This window comes from Mauremys mutica, chromosome 1 (assembly GCF_020497125.1).
Source record: "Mauremys mutica isolate MM-2020 ecotype Southern chromosome 1, ASM2049712v1, whole genome shotgun sequence".
Classification (NCBI taxonomy): domain Eukaryota; kingdom Metazoa; phylum Chordata; order Testudines; family Geoemydidae; genus Mauremys; species Mauremys mutica.
Genome location: NC_059072.1, coordinates 113,407,972 through 113,426,664, shown reverse-complemented (window position 1 = coordinate 113,426,664; position 18,693 = coordinate 113,407,972). Strand labels below are relative to the sequence as shown.

At 47.2% G+C, this 18,693-nt stretch overlaps 1 protein-coding gene across 2 annotated transcripts; it reads left to right on the top strand.

Annotated features, from left to right (window-relative positions):
• Positions 1-2,084: 2,084 nt before the first annotated feature.
• Positions 2,085-16,717, top strand: HDHD5 (haloacid dehalogenase like hydrolase domain containing 5). 2 transcript variants are annotated; one of them, XM_045002195.1, is made up of 8 exons: positions 2,085-2,240; positions 8,044-8,247; positions 9,483-9,595; positions 11,681-11,774; positions 12,498-12,531; positions 12,773-12,947; positions 13,925-14,113; positions 14,770-16,716. In XM_045002195.1, the coding sequence occupies exons 1-8, from the start codon at positions 2,229-2,231 to the stop codon at positions 15,143-15,145; spliced, it is 1,197 nt and encodes a 398-aa protein (XP_044858130.1). In that variant the 5' UTR covers positions 2,085-2,228; the 3' UTR covers positions 15,146-16,716. The 2 variants fall into 2 exon arrangements, with proteins under 2 accessions (XP_044858130.1, XP_044858129.1); XM_045002194.1 differs by lacking the exon at positions 2,085-2,240 and adding an exon at positions 5,284-5,424 and having other exon boundaries at positions 14,770-16,717.
• Positions 16,718-18,693: the final 1,976 nt, after the last annotated feature.

The following is an 18,693-nucleotide window of genomic DNA, read 5'->3' as shown; positions in this document are numbered from 1 at the left end:
TGCCTCCCTGCTGGGGAACAGTCCTCTCCTTTAGTTTGCCTTATATTAGAGATGGGCCACAAAGTCTGGCTCCAGAGCCAAACCTCCCCAACTCCAGGTGTGTTAACATCCAGGGATTTGGGTTGACTCCTTATAATGAAAGGGTCAGACATATTCAGGTTAGGATTCAAATGTCCTCAGAGTTGAGAAGTAGTTTGGATGTGGGGTTTGGTTTAGAGTGACCCATCGTTTATTATTCGTGATGGTGCCTAAAGAATCCTGATACCATCCTCCACATTATACTCAGGGCTCTACAGACATGTAGTAAGTAATAACTCCTACTTTATTTCTTTCAAAATTTAATAAACTTAAGTTTTAAAATCTGTTTCCATGGGTTTCTTTCTGTTTCTTGCTCTTTAAAAAAAATCTTTTGACTTCAGACTTAATCCTGAGAGGTACAATAGGAGTTGAAAGTGCATGGGGCTTTTCAAAATCATGCCCCTAAATCAGGGATTCTCAATTTTGTTCAACGTGTGTGCCAAATCTCAGTACAGAGTTTGTCTCATGGACGCCTCCTGTCCCATTTACAATTGCCGGGACCACCTCACCTCCCATGTGTGTTCACGTAAGATTCCTGTGGCAGCTACAGCTATTGCCTATGTGGGAAAGTAAAAGGAATTATCGAATAACAATAATAATATTTAACAATAATAGTATACAGAGCTTCTTGTCAGTAAATCTCACAGCTCTTTACAAAGGAGTAAATGTTTCATCATTATAATCTCTTACTCTATGTACGTCAGTATTTTAATTATTATTAGCAGTATTTTTAGCTTCTTTTAACAGTTTATTAGCTGGAATCAAAGAAAAAAGCAGGCATCATGTGACCAGCTCAGCAAGTTTGAGGACCTCTGCCCTAAGCAATAATGATCAATGGGACAGCATTTCCTGTCAGTGAATGAACAGCTGGAAGAACTGAGGGGCTGAGATGAATCCTCAGGAGGTGTTCAGATATTGTAGAACAGAAAACCCATGGGGCCTTAATCTGCCACTTGCTTCAAATGGGATTTATTTTTACTACAGCAGGCCCCACACTTATTATCTTTCCCCATCACTCTCTCAATATTTTGTAATATTTCCCCTTTGGTTTTATTTGTTTGAATGGTAAGTGGGTAGCTCTTCATTATAAATGTACTGTGATCATAAGTGTATGGTGTTGCACAGTGGCCTGAGTGCCTTGGCTAGGAAGTACCTTAATAAATTAAATGTTTATGCCCTGATCACTAATAGCCAGGAAATGCCTGACACATTTGTGGTTGTTAGGCAGGCCATTTGTCTGGTTTTAACAAGCTAGATAGTCCTGTTTTTGTCTGGTTTGTTCCCTGTCCAGTGCTGATGTAAAACCAGACGTGGTTTTGTCCTGTAGCATGCACAGAGGCGGCCATTTTGCAGAGTACCCTGCTCCACCTCTGCCAGTAGGATCTCACATGCATTCTGGCAGTGGTGGGGTCATGCAGGAGGGGACAGGGACAACGAGGGCCCACATCCTGTATTCTGGGCATGCCTCATAGGGTGACCATCTTTGCTGGATGGAAATAAGGGAAAACCACAAAGGAAAAATACTTTATTTTAAGGGACATTTTAGTGAAACACCATTTCCCTTAGCATATCATGTATTTTCTCTCAAGTGTGCATTTCCACTGTCCTCAAGTTTACAATGCAATTAAGTACCATTTTAAACATTAAATTGAAGTTTAACAGTTTTAATGTTTCAGTACATCTTAAAATAAGAGACAGGTAATCACTGTAAGGACAAATCAATCAAATAAGGAATGGTCCCTTAAAACAAGGTACACATGGTCACCCTACCACTGATGTCACAAATCATGCAAATAAAAACATTAAGAGAAGGAAAATAAAATAGCTGCTTTTAAAATGGTTGAAACTAGAGTTAAGCCCTTAGATCTAAACTTCCTGTCAACTACAATCTCAACAATGGGACTGAGTAAATTCCAGCTCCAAGTTTTTGTAGTTGACCTTTAGAGTACAGCCCCACCTCTAACCATCACACCTGAACTCATAATGCTATTGAGATGTGGCCCAATCAGCAACCACCACTCAGCCTGCTTCAATACATGAACACACCCTTCTGGCCTTGGTCACTGTACCAGTCTCTCATTGCTAGGAAAAGACCAGTTCTTTGAACAGAACCTCACAGCTATGTGAACAAGCAGCAAACAAGCCCTGTAATGCCTAATCAGGTAATTAATTTATTTCTCTCTTTTTTTTCTTCTTCAGAAGTTTGTGTTTTCAGGGGTTATAGCTTCAATACTGACAAGAGGGTCAAGCATCTTCTGTCTATTAATAGAGAGGATGGGTGTGGGCCCTCACCACTTCTGGTTGGTCACTAGTTTCTGGTAGTGCCCTCCCCATTGGTCATTACAGTATATGAAATGTATTTTAGTATATTTTTCTTTCCCTTTGACTTGCCCATCACTAGATGAGCATGGTGCAGGCTGAGTAGCTATGCAGGGCTGTGCAGAGGAGGAGAGGCAGAAGGCAACTGGCTGTCCTACTACTGGTAGGGACTCAAGTCATTAGAGCCAGTGTGTGGGAGGAGGAAATCAGGCTTAAGTGCTGGCTCTTCTGAGGCTGATGCTAGAAGTCCAACAGGGCATGGTGGTCAAAGGTGAAAGGATCTACAGGTGGGTATTACTGTGCCTACTGCTTCTGCTACAGGACAATCACTTGGATTGCAGACTATACATAGCCTAAAAAATAGGGGTCCAAGCAACTGAGTGCTTTGTCTGTTGTTAAAGCCAGGCCTGGAAAGAGAAATCTGGGTTTAAACACTAGTGCTGAGAGTGAAGAAGGGGAAATGGGATCAGTGCCCCAGTGCTGATGGGTGGAGCAGGAAGAGAAAGGTCTGGTGCTCCAGTGGGGTGGTGGAGGTGAGGACTCTGAAGGTAGCAATGATGGGGTGCTGTGGAGTGGGAGCTGGAATTTGGCAGCTGCATTGTGTGGGGAAGGAGGATTAAGGCCCAATGTCACCATACAGGAAAAAAGAACCCTCTCATTGGATTTAATGGGAGTTTCACTATCCTGTGACTGGGAATTGATCCAGAAGGGATTTAGTGCAGAGATGAGAGAATCAAGGTATGGCAGTTGCTGATGCTGGAATTATCTGGATTCAGCAGCCAATGGATGGTGTGTGTTGAGGGGCAGATATTTGTTTGGCAGCCATGTTGTAGTAGATTATTGTGAATGGCATGCAAACTTCAGCTTGTTGGATAGTCTTATTTATAAAAATAGGTATAGTCTCCTTTCCTACCTTTACAGAAACATTTGCTGTAACTGGCTGGAGGGCAAACGTCATTTGTGGGAGCCTGTCCAAATGCAATAACTCTGTAGTGAGCAATGCTTCTCCTCCCCCCACCCATCACAGAACCAACCCCCATTGCACAAAAGGCTGATCTCTGCATTAGTCATATGGAGTAATGAGCATAAAGACATCTGCCCCTAGAACATGGTTCCAGCACCCACCCTTCTGTGCTGAACATAAGGCCCTAGTTCACTTCAGCATTTAGAAGCTTCAAGAAAGTGTTACCCAATATCAGCCGCTTTCAATTTCACTGATATGATTCCTGGGCAGAAAATACTCAAGAATATATGTACCCAATCAAATGTTTATTTAACAAAATATTAATATATTTTGGGAGGAAACAGTTCTTTCAATCTGGGGTTACTGAACCTGTAATTTTAACGGGGACCATATCTGTTTCCAATAGGAAATTAAAGATTTTGAGGCTGTCCTCACGACTGACCTGAAAAACTGACAGCAAGAAAATTTCAATTTTTGTTATAAACTATTAAAATATATCCCCATATTAAATGTAGGCACTTTGGACCTCTTTCTGCTACCGCTTCCAGAGAGGTAGCCTTTAACATTCAATATGTTCTGGGGACTTGCAGTGGGGATGGACTTGGTTAATGGGTGGGCATTTTCTGTTTTACTGTCGTTTACTGAGTGCCAACAGTATGCTAATTTCTCTAACTGTGATCTCCAACGTCTATTACTTTATTAATGCATCAGTGGTTGTATTCTTGTGGTACAAAGTGACACCTGCTGGCCAGTTAGAATAACATTGTGTTTGAATTCCTGGCACGAATGAAATGCAGGGTGATCTCTGCAGGTGGTGGGAGACATCTGGTGTGGGGTATCAGAACTCACAACTGGCCTGTTCCTAGAATGTGGTGTACAATGAGTCTCAAAATAAGCAGTGTTTTCATCCTGCTTTTTACCCTGGAGGTACCAGGATCTGCAAAGCAACCTTTATGCTCAATTTTCAAAATTTATTATGAAAAATTACCAGCCTGGACACAAAATCTACTTGCTGCCCTTTGCCATGGGCATGGGGATGAGAATGGAAGTATTTGCTAGTTGAGGGTGGCACACGTTGTTGCCTCTGTAGGCTGAGCTTATCACACATACCTGCGGTGACTTGCAATCTTCCCCACGAGCTCCCTGTTTGCCACCCTCCTAATTCCCGTGACTCCCTGCAACCCCCCTCCCCTTTTCCCCCATGCCACAGGCTCTGTGTGCCTCCCACCTCTGTTCCCTCTCTGCCATCTGCCAGGGGCTGTGTGTGCCCCCAGTTCCCGCTGCCTCCCCCGCTCCTCACCCTAGGCTCTCCCGTTCTCCCCGCCACCCCACTGGCTGTGTCTGTATCTCGGGCAACAAGGCTGCTCGGGGCGCCCGACCACCTCGCCAGGCCGTGCGCGCTGCCCTGTGACGTCATGAGGGTTTGGGCCGGAGAGACGTCATCTCACCGCACTGTGACGTAAGAGGCTTTGTGCCACCCAAGCTGCGGGGCTCCCGCCCTTAGCCTCTGCAGGGCTCGCAGCCGGCACCAGGGCGCAGGCGCGAGAGCCAGCTGGGGACAGCAGCGGGCGCGCGGCCCGGAGAATGACCGCTGCCGCGGGCGCCAGCTAACGTACAAAAACTACAGCGCCCGTCATGCCCCGGGACGGAAAACCCCCTTTCCTGCCCGCGCTGAGCTGGGGCTTTGCATTCTGGGAGATGGAGTCCTGGAGCGTCCCCCGCCGGCCGCCGCTTGGCCGGAGGCGGAAATATAACCACCGCTTACCATGATGCCTTGCGCCCGGGGCCGTGGAACCGGCGCCGCGTTCTGTGAGGCATGCTGGGAGTTGTAGTTCCCTTAACCCCCAGCGAGAGAGTCTGACTCGCTTATGCGACCCCCCCCGTTCCTGGCCTCTGATTCGCGGCGGGGGGGCCAGGGGGGCTGCTCGCGGCGGGGGATGGGCCTGGGTTGCCTGCGCAGCGCGAGCAAAGCTGCTATGAGGCGATGGCGGCGCGGGGGGCCTCGGGCGCTGCCCCCGAGCAGCCGGAGGGGCCTGGGCGCGGGCGCCCCGGGGTTGAGCGAGGTAAGAGCCCCGCTGGGCTGGGCTGGGCGCTGGGGGTTGCAGCCTGCAGGGCGCGGGGGCAGGTAACGGAGCCGGCGTAGGGTGACCAGACAGCACGTGCGAAAAATCGGGGGGGGGGGAAGAGGAGCCTATATAAGAAAGACCCCAAAATCGGGACTGTCCCTATAAAATTGGGAGATCTGGTCACCCTAGAGCAGGGGGAGACGTATCCTGCTGGCTCTGGCTGGTACAGAGGGCGAGAGCTCAGCTGGCTTCTTGTTTGGTGGGGCTTGGCTGGTGGGTGAGGCCAAGGGGGGTAAAACCCCAAGGATGTGGGGGTGGGGTGGGGAGGTGGCGTGAGTGGGACCCCTGGGCTGACTTCCTGACCGTGCCCCACACTCCCCATGTCTGTGCCTCTGCTTTTCCAGCTGTGTCACAGGGGTCTCCAAAACCTACCCAGCTGGTGCAAGTTTCTGAAGTGCTTTGAAAGTGTGACTTGCTCCATAGGGACTGGTACAGTGTTCCCTATGAAGCCACCAGAAGCTCCAGTTAAAGCAATGGGTAGCAGTAGAATGTGAGATTTTTTTTCTCTCTCTTGGTCCTGGGACAAACAGAAATAGTTCATTGATTTATTTGTATTTTTGAAATCACCACAAGAGGCTCCTTTAATTGTTGACTAAAAATACACTAGATGAATATGTCCACAAAAACATAAGAATGGCCTTACTGGGTCAGACCAAAGGTCCATCTAGCCCAGTTTCCTGCCTTCCAACAGTGGCCAATGCCAGGTGCCCCAGAGGGAATGAACAGAACAGGTAATCCTCAAGTGATCCATCCCGTCGCCCGTTCTCAGCTTCTGGCAAACAGAGGCTAGGGACACCCTCCCTGCCCAGCCTGGCTAAGAACCACTGATGCACCTATCCTCCATGAACTTATCTACTTCTTTTTTGAATGCTGTTATAGTCTTGGTCTTCACAACATCTTCTGGCAAAGAGTTCCACAGGTTGACACTGCACTGTGTGAAGAAATACTTCCTTTTGTTTGTTTTTAAATCTGCTGCCTATTAATTTCATGTGGTGACCCCTAGCTCTTGTGTTAGGATGAGTAAATAACACTTTATTTACTTTCTCCACACCAGTCATGATTTTATGGACCTCTATCCTATCCCCCCCCCTTAATCATTTCTTTTCCAAGCTGAAAAGTCCCAGTCTTATTAATCTCTCCTCATAGGGAAGCTGTTCCATACCCCTTATCATTTTTGTTGCTCTTTTCTGAACCTTTTTCCAATTCCAATATATCTTCTTTGAGGTAGTTACCACATCCTCATGTAGTATTCAAGCTGTGGGTGTACCATGGATTTATAAAGAGGCAATATGATATTTTCTGTTTTCTTATCTATCCCTTTGAGCCTGCAAACCAGGCTCACAGCTTGTGCCAGGAGGAGAGGAAGGCTGGTCACAAGTCAGGGGGAGCAGTGGCTCCTGTCCTGATCCTGTCTTGTAGAGTAGAATTCCAACAGGGATGCTGGAAAGTGTTCACTCACTGCCTGCCCCTTAAGGAACACATAGTTGTTAATGAAGGGCATGCTTTAAAATGCCTCTTAGTGCTCTATTGTGGTGCTGGGCTGTTCTAATGCAATCTGACGGCTGCTTCTTTACAGCCCCTAGTGCAACGTGAGCTGGTGCCACTGTCATGTGTCATGCATTCTGACACATTAACAGCTGTGAACTGTCCATAGAACTGGGCTAAAGGTAACTGTAGCTCACTCTGCTTTTATTTTCTCACTGTTCTGACCAAATCAATGCTCCAGTGACAGAACTTATGCTGGACTGCAGGAAGCCCCAAATAGCCACCTATTTTGCATGTTCCTAAGGCTGGCTCTGGGCAAGATGCTCTGGGAGAGGGGCAGCCAGACTCCTGGGTAGTCACCTGGATATGGGTAAATATGGCAGCTTGTTTCCTGAAGGAGCTTTTGATCTGGAACTGGCAAGTATAATGTAATCATGCTTCTAGACCATCTCATCTCCTTCCCAGGGGCATTTTTCCCTTGATTTCTGTAAGAGCAGAGCATGGTGCAGTCCAAATCAGTTTGCATCACTTTACCATAATAAGCAAAAGCCAGAGATGGGTTGGAACCACAGAGATGGGATCTATTCACTTAGCCCCTAATTGGGAGATATGGACCTGGTGGTGTTCGGGTTCAGACTCATTTCTATTAATAGCACATGCCACTCTTTTATATAGGCTTCTCATCCACGGATCTCAAAGCGCTCACAAAGGTAAGTATCATTAGCCCTATTTGACAAATACAGAAGTTGAGGCACAGAAGTCAGATGATGGCCAGCCTCACACAGTAGATCAGTGGCAGAGTCAGGAATGAAGCTAAGACTCTTGACTTTAATTACACATGTTGGCATTTTCTTACTAAACGGGGGAGAGGGAATGTGGTGAGATTGGATGAGTGTTTATTGCCTGGGATAGGTTGGGAATAATACTCCTTCTTAACCTTCATTTTTTTTCCACCAGTGGATTTTTTTTATTTAGGAGCAGCTGGTCACTTTTTAAAAGAACCTTTTGTTCTTCCTCTTTCTGTTTTTTCTCAGTGTCGCAGTAATTGCTATAAATCTGCTTATGTTGCAGACTCCTCCGACCTTTGGGTTCCTGTTTGACATTGATGGAGTGCTTGTTCGGGGACGCTATGTGATTCCTGCTGCCCAGGAGGCCTTCCGGAAACTGGTAGACTCTAATGGGCAGCTCCGGGTGCCGGTAGTCTTTGTGACAAATGCTGGAAATTGCTTACAGCATGTCAAAGCCAAGGAACTCTCCGATGCTCTGGGATTGGAGGTAACAAGAGAATCCGCCGCTTCTGTTCTGGGGCATTGGTTGGAGGCCTTGGGTTTTAAATTGAAGGTACACAGGTAAAAATGCTGATTACATGGTGCGGGAGACTCTTCAACAGCAGAAATCCCATGTCTCTTCATCAGTGTCCCCCTAGCAGGAACTCGGTGGGAATCCATTGTCATCAGTCATTCACTTTATTTAACTTTCTTCAGCGCTATAGGATTGCAAAACCAAAGCTAAAAGAAGAATCCAAGTTTAGTCAAAATTAGAAACTAAGCATGTAAATAGCAAGAGAGCCAGTTAGAGGCCCTGGGGAGATGTTCCCCGCTGATGGCTGTTTGGCAGGGTGTATGAAATGTGATCTCAGACTAGTTTCAAGTGACCAGCTGTATATTGCACAAGAACAGCATGCTCAGTAGTTGTCAAAAGGCTTTGTATCCCAACTCCACTTCCCTGAGTTGGCCAGTCACCTATCCCAGTGTCTGTAACTGAAAATATCATGTCTGAGCTGGAGGAAGGAGCTATTCTACTGCTACAAAACAAGTCCAAATGGTTATATAGCTGCACAGCTGACACCAGCACTGCCCTGCTGCCAATTCTGACCTTACCATAGAGCTAATTCATCCACGTGTTCCTTGTATCGGAGCAGCAAGTAAGACCCAGTGGAGCAAGCTGTGTTTTAATTCACCAGGCTCAGAAGGATAGTGGCTGAATATTTAGACTAAACGCCTCTGGGCAGGCCCTATGTGTTCAGTCCTTACACTGCCAAGCACCCCAATGTTGCTATCTAAATGATGATGGTCCCTAGTTCATTAGACATCTGGGGCTGGTAAGAAGGCTATGAAAAGATGGTGCTGGATTGGTTCTAGCCCCAGATATTCAGTAGGGTGGAACGTGTGGTGGCCTTGCTCTCAGAGGTCTAGCTCCACTTTAGAATCTGCTCCTAGTGCCATGGTGAATAGAATACAGTGGAGTAGAGAGTATTATCTGTATGCAAGTTGGTTTGGGTGGTGGTTGTGGATGCAGAGTTCTTCTGTGTTGGCTCAACCAGCTGGAACTCAGCCTGCAGCTGTGGGTTGCCCTGGTAGTCCACCTCAGCGTAGGCTGTGTGTGATGTGTGGTTTCCCCACCTCCATTTCATTTGTAAGGGGGTGGGGGAGGGTGTTGAACAGCTGAGTGCTGTGTGGGGAATGGAGAGCTTCCATCCTGCTGACTCTGGTCTCTTTTTACTCCTGCAGGTGTCTCCAGAACAAGTGATCCTCTCCCACAGCCCCCTGCATCTCTTCCATCAGTTCCATGAGAAGTGTATGCTGGTGTCCGGGCAGGGGCCGGTGGAGGAGAATGCCAGGAAGTATCCTTTGCAGTTCTGAGGCTGTCCCATCAGAGCTTCACAACTGTGCTGTGTTGGCTGTGCCTGGGGAGCAGTGATATCTGGATACGTACTGGGACACTTGTGTGGCCAGCCTGCGGGAGGTGGGAGAATGGAAAAAGGTCTTTTGATTCATTCTGAGCGTCTTGTGGGGAGGGGACCCTTTGGAAGACTTGAAACTTTGGACTAAGTTGCAGTTTCTCCTCTGGATGCACCCTTGTGGCCTGTTTTTTTGCTTCTTGCACTGATTTGGGTTAGTTACGGCCCATGCTTCCTGCCTCCATTTTACTGTGAGTGGTGCAAGACTCCTAGCTTCTGTAATCTCTTATAACGCAGTCCATGCCAGGCAGCAGTCAGGCATATTATAGGCAGGTGCTGTGCAATCTTTCCTTACACAGTTTTGTCAGTGTACTCTTCTCCTCTGCTAATTGGGTCCCAGGCTCCCCCAACTCTGCTGATGTGTCTGATCTTTAACGCCCTGTGCTGCTCCAAATCTAGAACCCACCCACAAAAGCTTTGCCAAAATATATCTGTTCTATTCTGACCTGTAGCTATCAGTGTTTAACAGGTTAGAGAATTTCCCTGTGTTATGCAGGGTCATACTAGATGATCACAAGTATCAGAGGGGTAGCCGTGTTAGTCTGGATCTGTAAAAGCAGCAAAGAATCCTGTGGCACCTTATAGACTAACAGATGTTTTGCAGCATGAGCTTTCGTGGGTGAATACCCACTTCTTCGGATGCATGTAGTGGAAATTTCCAGGGGCAGGTATATATATGCAAGCAAGAAGCAGGCTAGAGGTGACGAGGTTAGTTCAATCAGGGAGGATGAGGCCCTGTTCTAGCAGTTGAGGGGAAAACCAAGAGAGGAGAAACTGGTTCTGTAGTTGGCAAGCCATTCACAGTCTTTGTTTAATCCTGAGCTGATGGTGTCAAATTTGCAGATGAACTGAAGCTCAGCAGTTTCTCTTTGAAGTCTGTTCCTGAAGTTTTTTTGCTGCAGGATGGCCACCTTAAGATCTGCTATTGTGTGGCCAGGGAGGTTGAAGTGTTCTCCTACAGGTTTTTGTATATTGCCATTCCTAATATCTGATTTGTGTCCATTTATCCTTTTCCGTAGGGACTGTCCGGTTTGGCCAATGTACATAGTAGAGGGGCATAGCTGGCATATGATGGCGTATATTACATAGATGATCACAATGGCCCCTGGTCTTAAAATCTATGAATCTATTCCATCTCTGCTGCACCTGTCTCATTACCAGAAACTATTGGTGGGTAAGCTTCTTTCATAGATCCCAAGGTCAGAATGGACCATTGTGATCACCTAGCCTGACCTATATAACATAGGCCATAGAACTTCCCCAAAATAATTTTGAGGTTTTTTTTTTTTAAAGCAAAAGATCCAATCTTGATTTAAAAATTGTCAGTGATGGAGACTCCACCATGTGTTCTCTTGCACAAGTTTATCCACAGACTTCTTTTTCTTTTTAACCTTTAGACCTAACAGGCCACACTAGGTTGATGTAGACACGTGCAATTCCACTGAAGTTAGTGAATTTGAACCCACTTACCAGGTCTGAATTGGTAGCCTTCCTTCTCTAATGTTTCTGAGAGTCACTGTCCTGCTGTGCTCTGGAGACTTCCAAAGCTGCTGTGAATGGATTTGATCTGAATTGTCATCTCTGGTGCTGTGGGATGGTCTTCCAGTAATGCCCTGAGTCAATATTGGACTTCAAGCAGACTCTGTAGGGGAAGGAAATGACCCAGCTTTTATAGGGTAATGGGATTTACAACTTGGGGTGAGCTGTTTGAAATCATGTACATGACTTAGGAGCAGAAGTCCTATTGAAAGTCACTGACACTTGTGCTCCTAAATCCCTTAGGCAGGGGCGGCTCTAGGCATTTTGCCGCCCTGACAGCGACCGGCAGAGAACCCCAGTGGCTTGCCGCCCCAAGCATGTGCTTGGCGTGCTGGTTCCTGGAGCTGCCCCTGCCCTTAGGGGTTTTGTAAATCAGCCCATAATGTATAAAGAGCAGGCTCTATTTCCTTCCTTGACTGTCTGAAATAGTGTGGGGTTCCGGAATGTGGTTACCATGCGGGATGTGAGGAAGGCATTTCCCCTGCTGGACATGGTTGATCAAAGCCGTAGACCAAAGGAGCTGGTAAATATCAACTTGTGTGTGAGATTTGGTGAACTGGGATTATAGCATTTCTATGTTATGGCCTTTGATAGAATAGCTGTGAGATCATCTATAACTAGCCCTCTTTACACCATTCATTAGAGTGACTCCTGCTGGGGGGAGGTTGGGATTGTTACTGAGCTCCCTGGAGGTCTGCACTCTTGCATAGCTCTCTGCTGGAAGAGGCTAGAGCTGCAGTAGCTTTGACACACACCCCTCCCCCACCCTCCCCTGGTATTTCTTCACTGTTCCCTAGTGTTTACAACCAAGACTTTTCAAGAATGATTGGCCACCCCCTTAAAAATCACTAATTTAAGACTTCTTAAAAGGGCCTGATTTTCAGCAAGTATTGAGCATCTGTCTGAAAAATCAGACCCTGTGAAGACTTCTAAATGGGGGTTTCTAAAATGACTAGTCACTCCTGAAATTCTTGGCTCTCAATCGCTCAATGGTTTGAACATTGGCCTGCTAAACCCAGGGTTGTGAGCTCAGTCTTTGAGGGGGGCCATTTAGGGATCTGGGGCAAAAATCTGTCTGAGGATTGGCCCTGCCTTGGGCAGGTGGTTGGACTAGATGACCTCCTGAGGTCCCTTCCAACCTTGATATTCTATGATACTAACACATTATGTCAATATCAAATGTGTTTAGTTTTGTAGTATTAACCCAGCCTTGCTTGGTTTTTTTTTGTTTTTTTTTTTCCGGCAGCCTCCTCTGACTACTGACTTCCCTACCATAGAAGGTAAGTGCTATGCTTTGTCCATGTTTATGATGTTATCCTGCTTGCTGTTCAGCCAAGCCAGCTGGATAGCCATTTAGTGACAGGACACCTGATGGAATGACTGATTCAGATGCCGTAGTACACGCTGTTTTTATCCCCTTCCAGAAGAAGTATATTGTAGTGGACCGAGTTCCTTTTATTTTATTTGTTGAATGGGTGACCATTCTGAACTTCCATGTACCCTATCTCTTAAATGTTTCAGGGGTGATTCTGTTTGGGGAGCCGGTCCGGTGGGAGACAAGCCTTCAGCTGATTATTGATGTCCTCCTGAGCAACGGGAACCCTGGGGCAGAGCTGGCAGCAGTGCCATATCCCCATATACCTGTCCTTGCCTGTAACATGGATCTTTTGTGGATGGCAGAAGCCAAGATGCCAAGGTGAAAAATATATTTGTTAAGGTCACTTTTTAGCTTAGTTTATTCAGATACCCTGTTGATGAGCTCTGCTTGAGACCTAATCTACCACATCTCTGTAATGTGGCTAGGAGACCTTTGAGTGGGGTTCCAGTATATATTTGTTTCTCTAGTGTTGTTTGAAAGGGTGGCACTATTTGGAGAGGCCTCAAAGTTACATTGGGAACTCAGACCAATATTTTCAAAACTGGGCCTAAGTCTGAGTAGATACTTCAGTACTGCTAAACCCAACACCTTCATATTTAGCAAGGATGGCTTTCTGTGTCGAGGACTAAGATTAGGTGACTTCACAGTTCTGAAGTTCAACTCTTTTTTTTGGGTTGTTGAGGCAACAGAAAAATGTGCACTTTTTATTTAAGTGCAAAAAGCCTCTTCTCTTCTTTTCTTTTTGTATAAACTGGGCCATCTGGTTTAATTCAGTTCACACCTTTCCAAAAGATTCACCACTCTTGGGTCAAACCCAAGCACCAGACATCTCATTCCAAGTGGGAAATTAAAAAAACAAAAACAAAAAACTTGTTTTACATAAAAAAGGCAGAACTTGGTCCATGTCTGCAGCTGCTGTTGTTTCTAAGCCAGCCTAGTCCGAAGGTAGGTTATTTATTTATATTCCAATGTCTAGTAGTTAGTAAGATGGTCTCAAACAATGAGGACTACATGAGATAAGCATGAGAATCAACATGTCATGCACACTTTTGGGAGGGGCTTCTGTATTGGGGGTGGGTAGGTTCTCTGCATATTTAATATCCAAGTAAATTCAAAAGAAGGGATGGCAGGGTGGGGACTTCTGTTCTTCTGTTTTCAAGTTGTTTGCATGTAGGTGTGGATCAGGGTAGAGTTTCATCTCTTTTGGGAGATGATCACAGCCGTAAGATGGATAATGGCTTCTGTGCAAATGCCAAAGGGCCAGGGGCACTGATGACACTTTTTTTCTGGGGCAGATTTGGCCATGGCACCTTTCTTGTCTGCTTGGAGAACATCTACAAAAAAGTGACTGGCAGGGAGCTGAAGTATGAGGCCCTAATCGGCAAACCAAGCATTGTCACTTACCAGTACGCTGAGTATCTGATCAAACAGCAGGTGGAAAGACGAGGGTGGCCATCTTCCATCTGCAGGCTCTATGCTGTTGGGTAAGAGATGGCTTCCTGAGTGTTTCCTTAGGGGTCTTCAGCCCTGTTTTTGTAGCAGAGTTTTATGAGGAGTTGGTGGGTGGCTGGCTGTTTGTTTGTTTGTTTTAATTTAAACCCCTGAGGCATTTCTGGAGCTTCCTATTCTAAATGCTGAGCTGAACTGCATTAGGACAAAAGGTCACTAAATCACAGCTCCCTGTATCTCCATGAAATTGACTGGAATAGTCAGCCTGCTTGAGTCACTGCTACAGGATGTGACTGAGATACATAGCATAGCTCTGGGATTTCAAATCAGTGCAATAGCATCAACCAGCCAGTAATTACATTTTATAGCCACTTCAGACGAGGCCCATCAAACATTCTTTGGGGGCATGGGGGGAACGAGGAGTATCTTCCTCGTAACCAGCATTGTGCAAATGGCTGGACTCGGGGCTGTTACCATGTTCCTCTCAATAATCTGGCATTGTCTTCTGCTAGAGTTGGTATGCTGGATTAGACAGGCCACTGATCTGACCTGCCCAATTCTATACAAGTACCTGACTAGCTTATTCCTTGCCTTCCCCCACCCACCTTTATGCTGGACTAATCCAGCCTGCCTATGTTCAAGTCAGACTTGTGAAGTAACTGATTTTCCCTCATCTGATGGCCATGCACAGGGATAATCCAATGTCTGACATCTATGGTGCGAACTTCTACAATCGCTACCTCAAGGCTGCGTGTCAGGCCCATGCCCAGGCTGAGGTGAAGAGGAGTGTGGGGGTGGCGGATCCCCGGAGTGAGGACCATTCAGAGCCAAAGAAGGATTGGTACGTCTCATTGGAGAGTTGCAAGTCAATTCTGGTCTGCACTGGGGTCTACAGTCCTCATGGAGATGTGCCCGCTGACCCACATGAGAGCGTGGTGGAGACTGTGTTCCACGGGCACCGGGACTTCCGCTTTGACACCAGCCTAGTGGAGGCATCTTATGTGGTGCAGGATGTGAATGAAGCCGTGGAGCTTGTCTTTGAGAAGGAGAATTGGAGCCATGAGTGAAATGGGAGTGGCAAAATCTACAGTCATCAGGATTGAGGAGGGGAGGGGAGGATGGGAATCTTCTAGCCTAACTCGGCCGGTGGTGGTGGGGAATTCCTAGGGTATTGTGGGGCCTGATGCCAAAGGCCTCTTGTCTTAATATCAGTTGGTCAGTCTATTGTTACTAGCAGGATGACGATCTTAATCTGGCCAGGTCCATGTTTACACACTACTGTTGCTCCTGTGCATTAAACTGTAATGGGGACAAGATTGCCCCCATGTTTATGAGGCTCTGCTTGACCAAAGCCCTTTTCCTTTTAAAATCCCCTCACTGCTTGAGAGGCTTATCCCTGTTACACACGGGGGAGGGGTGGGGAGCATCATAGACCCATGCATCAGTTATGTCCTACACAAATCTTTAAGTAGGATGTAAGTGGAGCCTGGCCGCTGTAGCTCCTCTGCCCAGGGTGAAATTGATAATGAAGGGTTAATGTCTCTTCCAAACGTGCTTTGATGCCCTGGCCTGCTAATTACCTGTTTGTCGTGGGCTTGAGAGTGCACATAGTGTTGTCTTGATATAGCTCCTGTGCTCTTACTGGCCTTGTGCTGGATCAGAAACTTTATCTCTTGCATCCTCACCTCTGTTTCATGGCTCCCTAGCAACATAAGGGGGGGTAGTTTAGCTCATAGGAAAACCTGGGCAGCCGCTGCAACTTGGTGCAGTGCCAAAGGTGGAATTAAAATCTTCTCATTGTAACTTAAATGCATTCTCTGATTGCCAATGGCCCCCTCCTGCTGCCTAAGGGCGAACACAAGTAGTCTTGCTCCAAAGATGCCAAGGAATGAGCCTGGGATTATAAACTACCAGAGGCAAAGAAGCCGCAGCAGTATTAGGTTCTGAAGCGCCACTAGGGTCAGTGTGGGCACCAGAATGGACCCTTGCATCATCCATAAGAGTGATAAAACCTCCCCTACTGTCTCTCTCTCCCCCCCCCCCCCTCCCCAACCGCACACACACACACTGATGCTGCTTCCATGGAGGGGTTCTGGGAGCTAGGGTCAGTAGCTCAAGCCTGCCCTGCATGGCTGGCTTCTGTGATAGGTCACTCATTTACTTTATTCTCTGATGTAGCGCTGTTAAATTGCCCTGTGGGAGAGGAGCCATAAACATCAGCCACACCTAGGGCCTGTGGACATTCCCAGTTTTTGTCACTGGGCTTTTTAAATGCAGAAGTTTTTTCCTAGAGGTAGTTCGCTCCTCAGGGATGCCCCTAAACTCTAATTCTCTTTCCCTTTCCTTCCTCTCCCCAAATTGCAGTGAAGTGCTCTCCAAAGTAGTCACTGCTACTCCTGGATGGGCTAGCACAGGGGTCGGGAACCTACGGCATGCGTACCAAACATGGCACGCGAACTGATTTTGAGCGGCACGCAGCTGCCTGCCACGGTCCCGGCCCCCAGCCTAACTCAGCCCCGCCCACCGCTCTCCCCTGCGGGGGCAGGAGGCAGAAGCTTGGTTCTGTGGCAGCCAAGCTTCCCCCCTCCCCCGCTGCTTCCCTCAGCATGGTGCTTTCCTGCCCCGCCCCCTCTCCTTCCCTGAGCCAATCAGTTGATGGCTCTTGCTGGGGGGAGGGGGGGAAGAGCCCGTACAGGACACAGAGGGGGGGAGGGGGGCAGAACAGGGCACATCCCTTCCAGCCCCCAGCCATGAGCTGCTCAGGGCAGGGGGCTGGGAGCACCCCTACAGGCCGAGCACCCCAGCCCTCTGCCCTGACCCCCCCCCCCACACTCAGCCTTCTGCCCTGCACCCCCCATACCTCCCAGCCCTCTGACCTGACCCTTGACCCCCCCCCCCACCCAGCCTTCTGCCCTAAACCCCTTCCCCCAGCCCTCTGCCCTGACCCCTAGACCCCCCCCCCCAGGTCTGGGGTCTCATGGTCCCGGACGCAGGCTCTGCTCAGCCTGCTGCCAGCCTAGGTGAACAGAAGCCCAGGCTGGCAGCGAGCTGAGCAGGCTGGCGGTGTAAGATCAGCATTTTAATTTCATTTTAAATGATGCTTCTTAAACATTTTGAAAACCTTGTTTACTTTACATACAATAGTTTAGTTATATATTATAGACTTATCGAAAGAGACCTTCTAAAAACATTAACATGTATGACTGGCATGCGAAACCCTTAAATTAGAGTGAATAAATGAAGACTCAGCACACCACTTCTGAAAACTTGCCGACCCCTGGGCTAGCAGCTTAATGCTGCTGCATGCTGCTGCAGCAGTGCCAGACCCTGCTTTAACTTTCCTTCCTTGCCTGACCCTGATAGCTTCCAGTTCCTTAGCCCTCATTATTAGGGGAGAGTTTGAGGCCTGTGTCTTCATTAAAAATCCTTCAGAATATCTGAAAATTTCCAAAGATGAAACTCAACATGACTACTTAGTCCTGCCATGAGTGCAGGGGACTGGACTAGACTAGACGACCCCTCAAGGTCCCTTCCAGTCCTATGATAGATGTCATCTCAGAAACAGGTTAATTTTAATCCTCTAAAGATTCATGTGCTCCACCCTAGCAGCACCACAAATGATTCTTGATACCAAGTGGAAAGGCCTGACTGATGTCTCTGTTTTTTGTGCCTGTGCACTTCTGTTGAGATCACTGGAGTTACCAACTCACACCACTAAATGAGATCAGCATTGAGGGCCAGTCTCTTTGCAAACATACCCATTTTTAAGCAGCCACTCATGCAGAGCATAAGCTGTGATCTTTTCATAAGTATATTTTGGTCTCAGTTAAAATATCAGAGTTCAGGTGTGTTGATTTCCTATGGAGCACCTTATTTTTCATACCTCCTCTTTGGTAACACTGGATTAGCCTAGTAGGGGTGCACAGGGACCCAGGCTCCTTCCTTCCACTTGAAACACTAATTCAGGGGGCAGTAGTTTCTGAAGCAAGCTGTGTATTCTGTCAGTGACCCTGGCAAAGAGGTAGTATGTGTCTTCTCCCCAGCTTTGGTTACTGTGGAGTGTTATACAGACCAGTGAGGAGCTGTCTCACCACTTGACCAGTAACTTGGGGTGCCTCACAGCACTTAGCTACTGTAGCTTCCCACCTGGGCTCCTCACAAACAGCATGCAGGTCACACCTTGAGTGCCCACATATAGCCACAGCTCTGACCCTAGCAGCCTGCCAGCAACACCCCAGCCACAGTGGCTTTCACCAGCCTTGGTCACTACTTGTAGGGTGATCCCAACACACTGCAAGTCCTGGATTTTCTCCCTCAAGCTGTGTTCTGCAGTGTCCAGCCCTTTCCTGGACAGTCCAAATATATTATGTCTGTTGCCCCTTTAAGGTGATCAGCATACAACAGTCTGCTACGTTCAATAAAGTTACCCAAACAATTCACAACACTGGATTAGTTTTAATTAAAAGGATATAACAAGTTTATCTAAGAGACTGAGTATAAGTAATGAGGTATTAAAGTTAGAAATGGTTACAAGAAAAATAAAGATAAAATGTTTTCTAAACTTCACCTTGAACCAACTCCAGTTTGTTAAATCCCTTCCCACATGCTTTTAGTA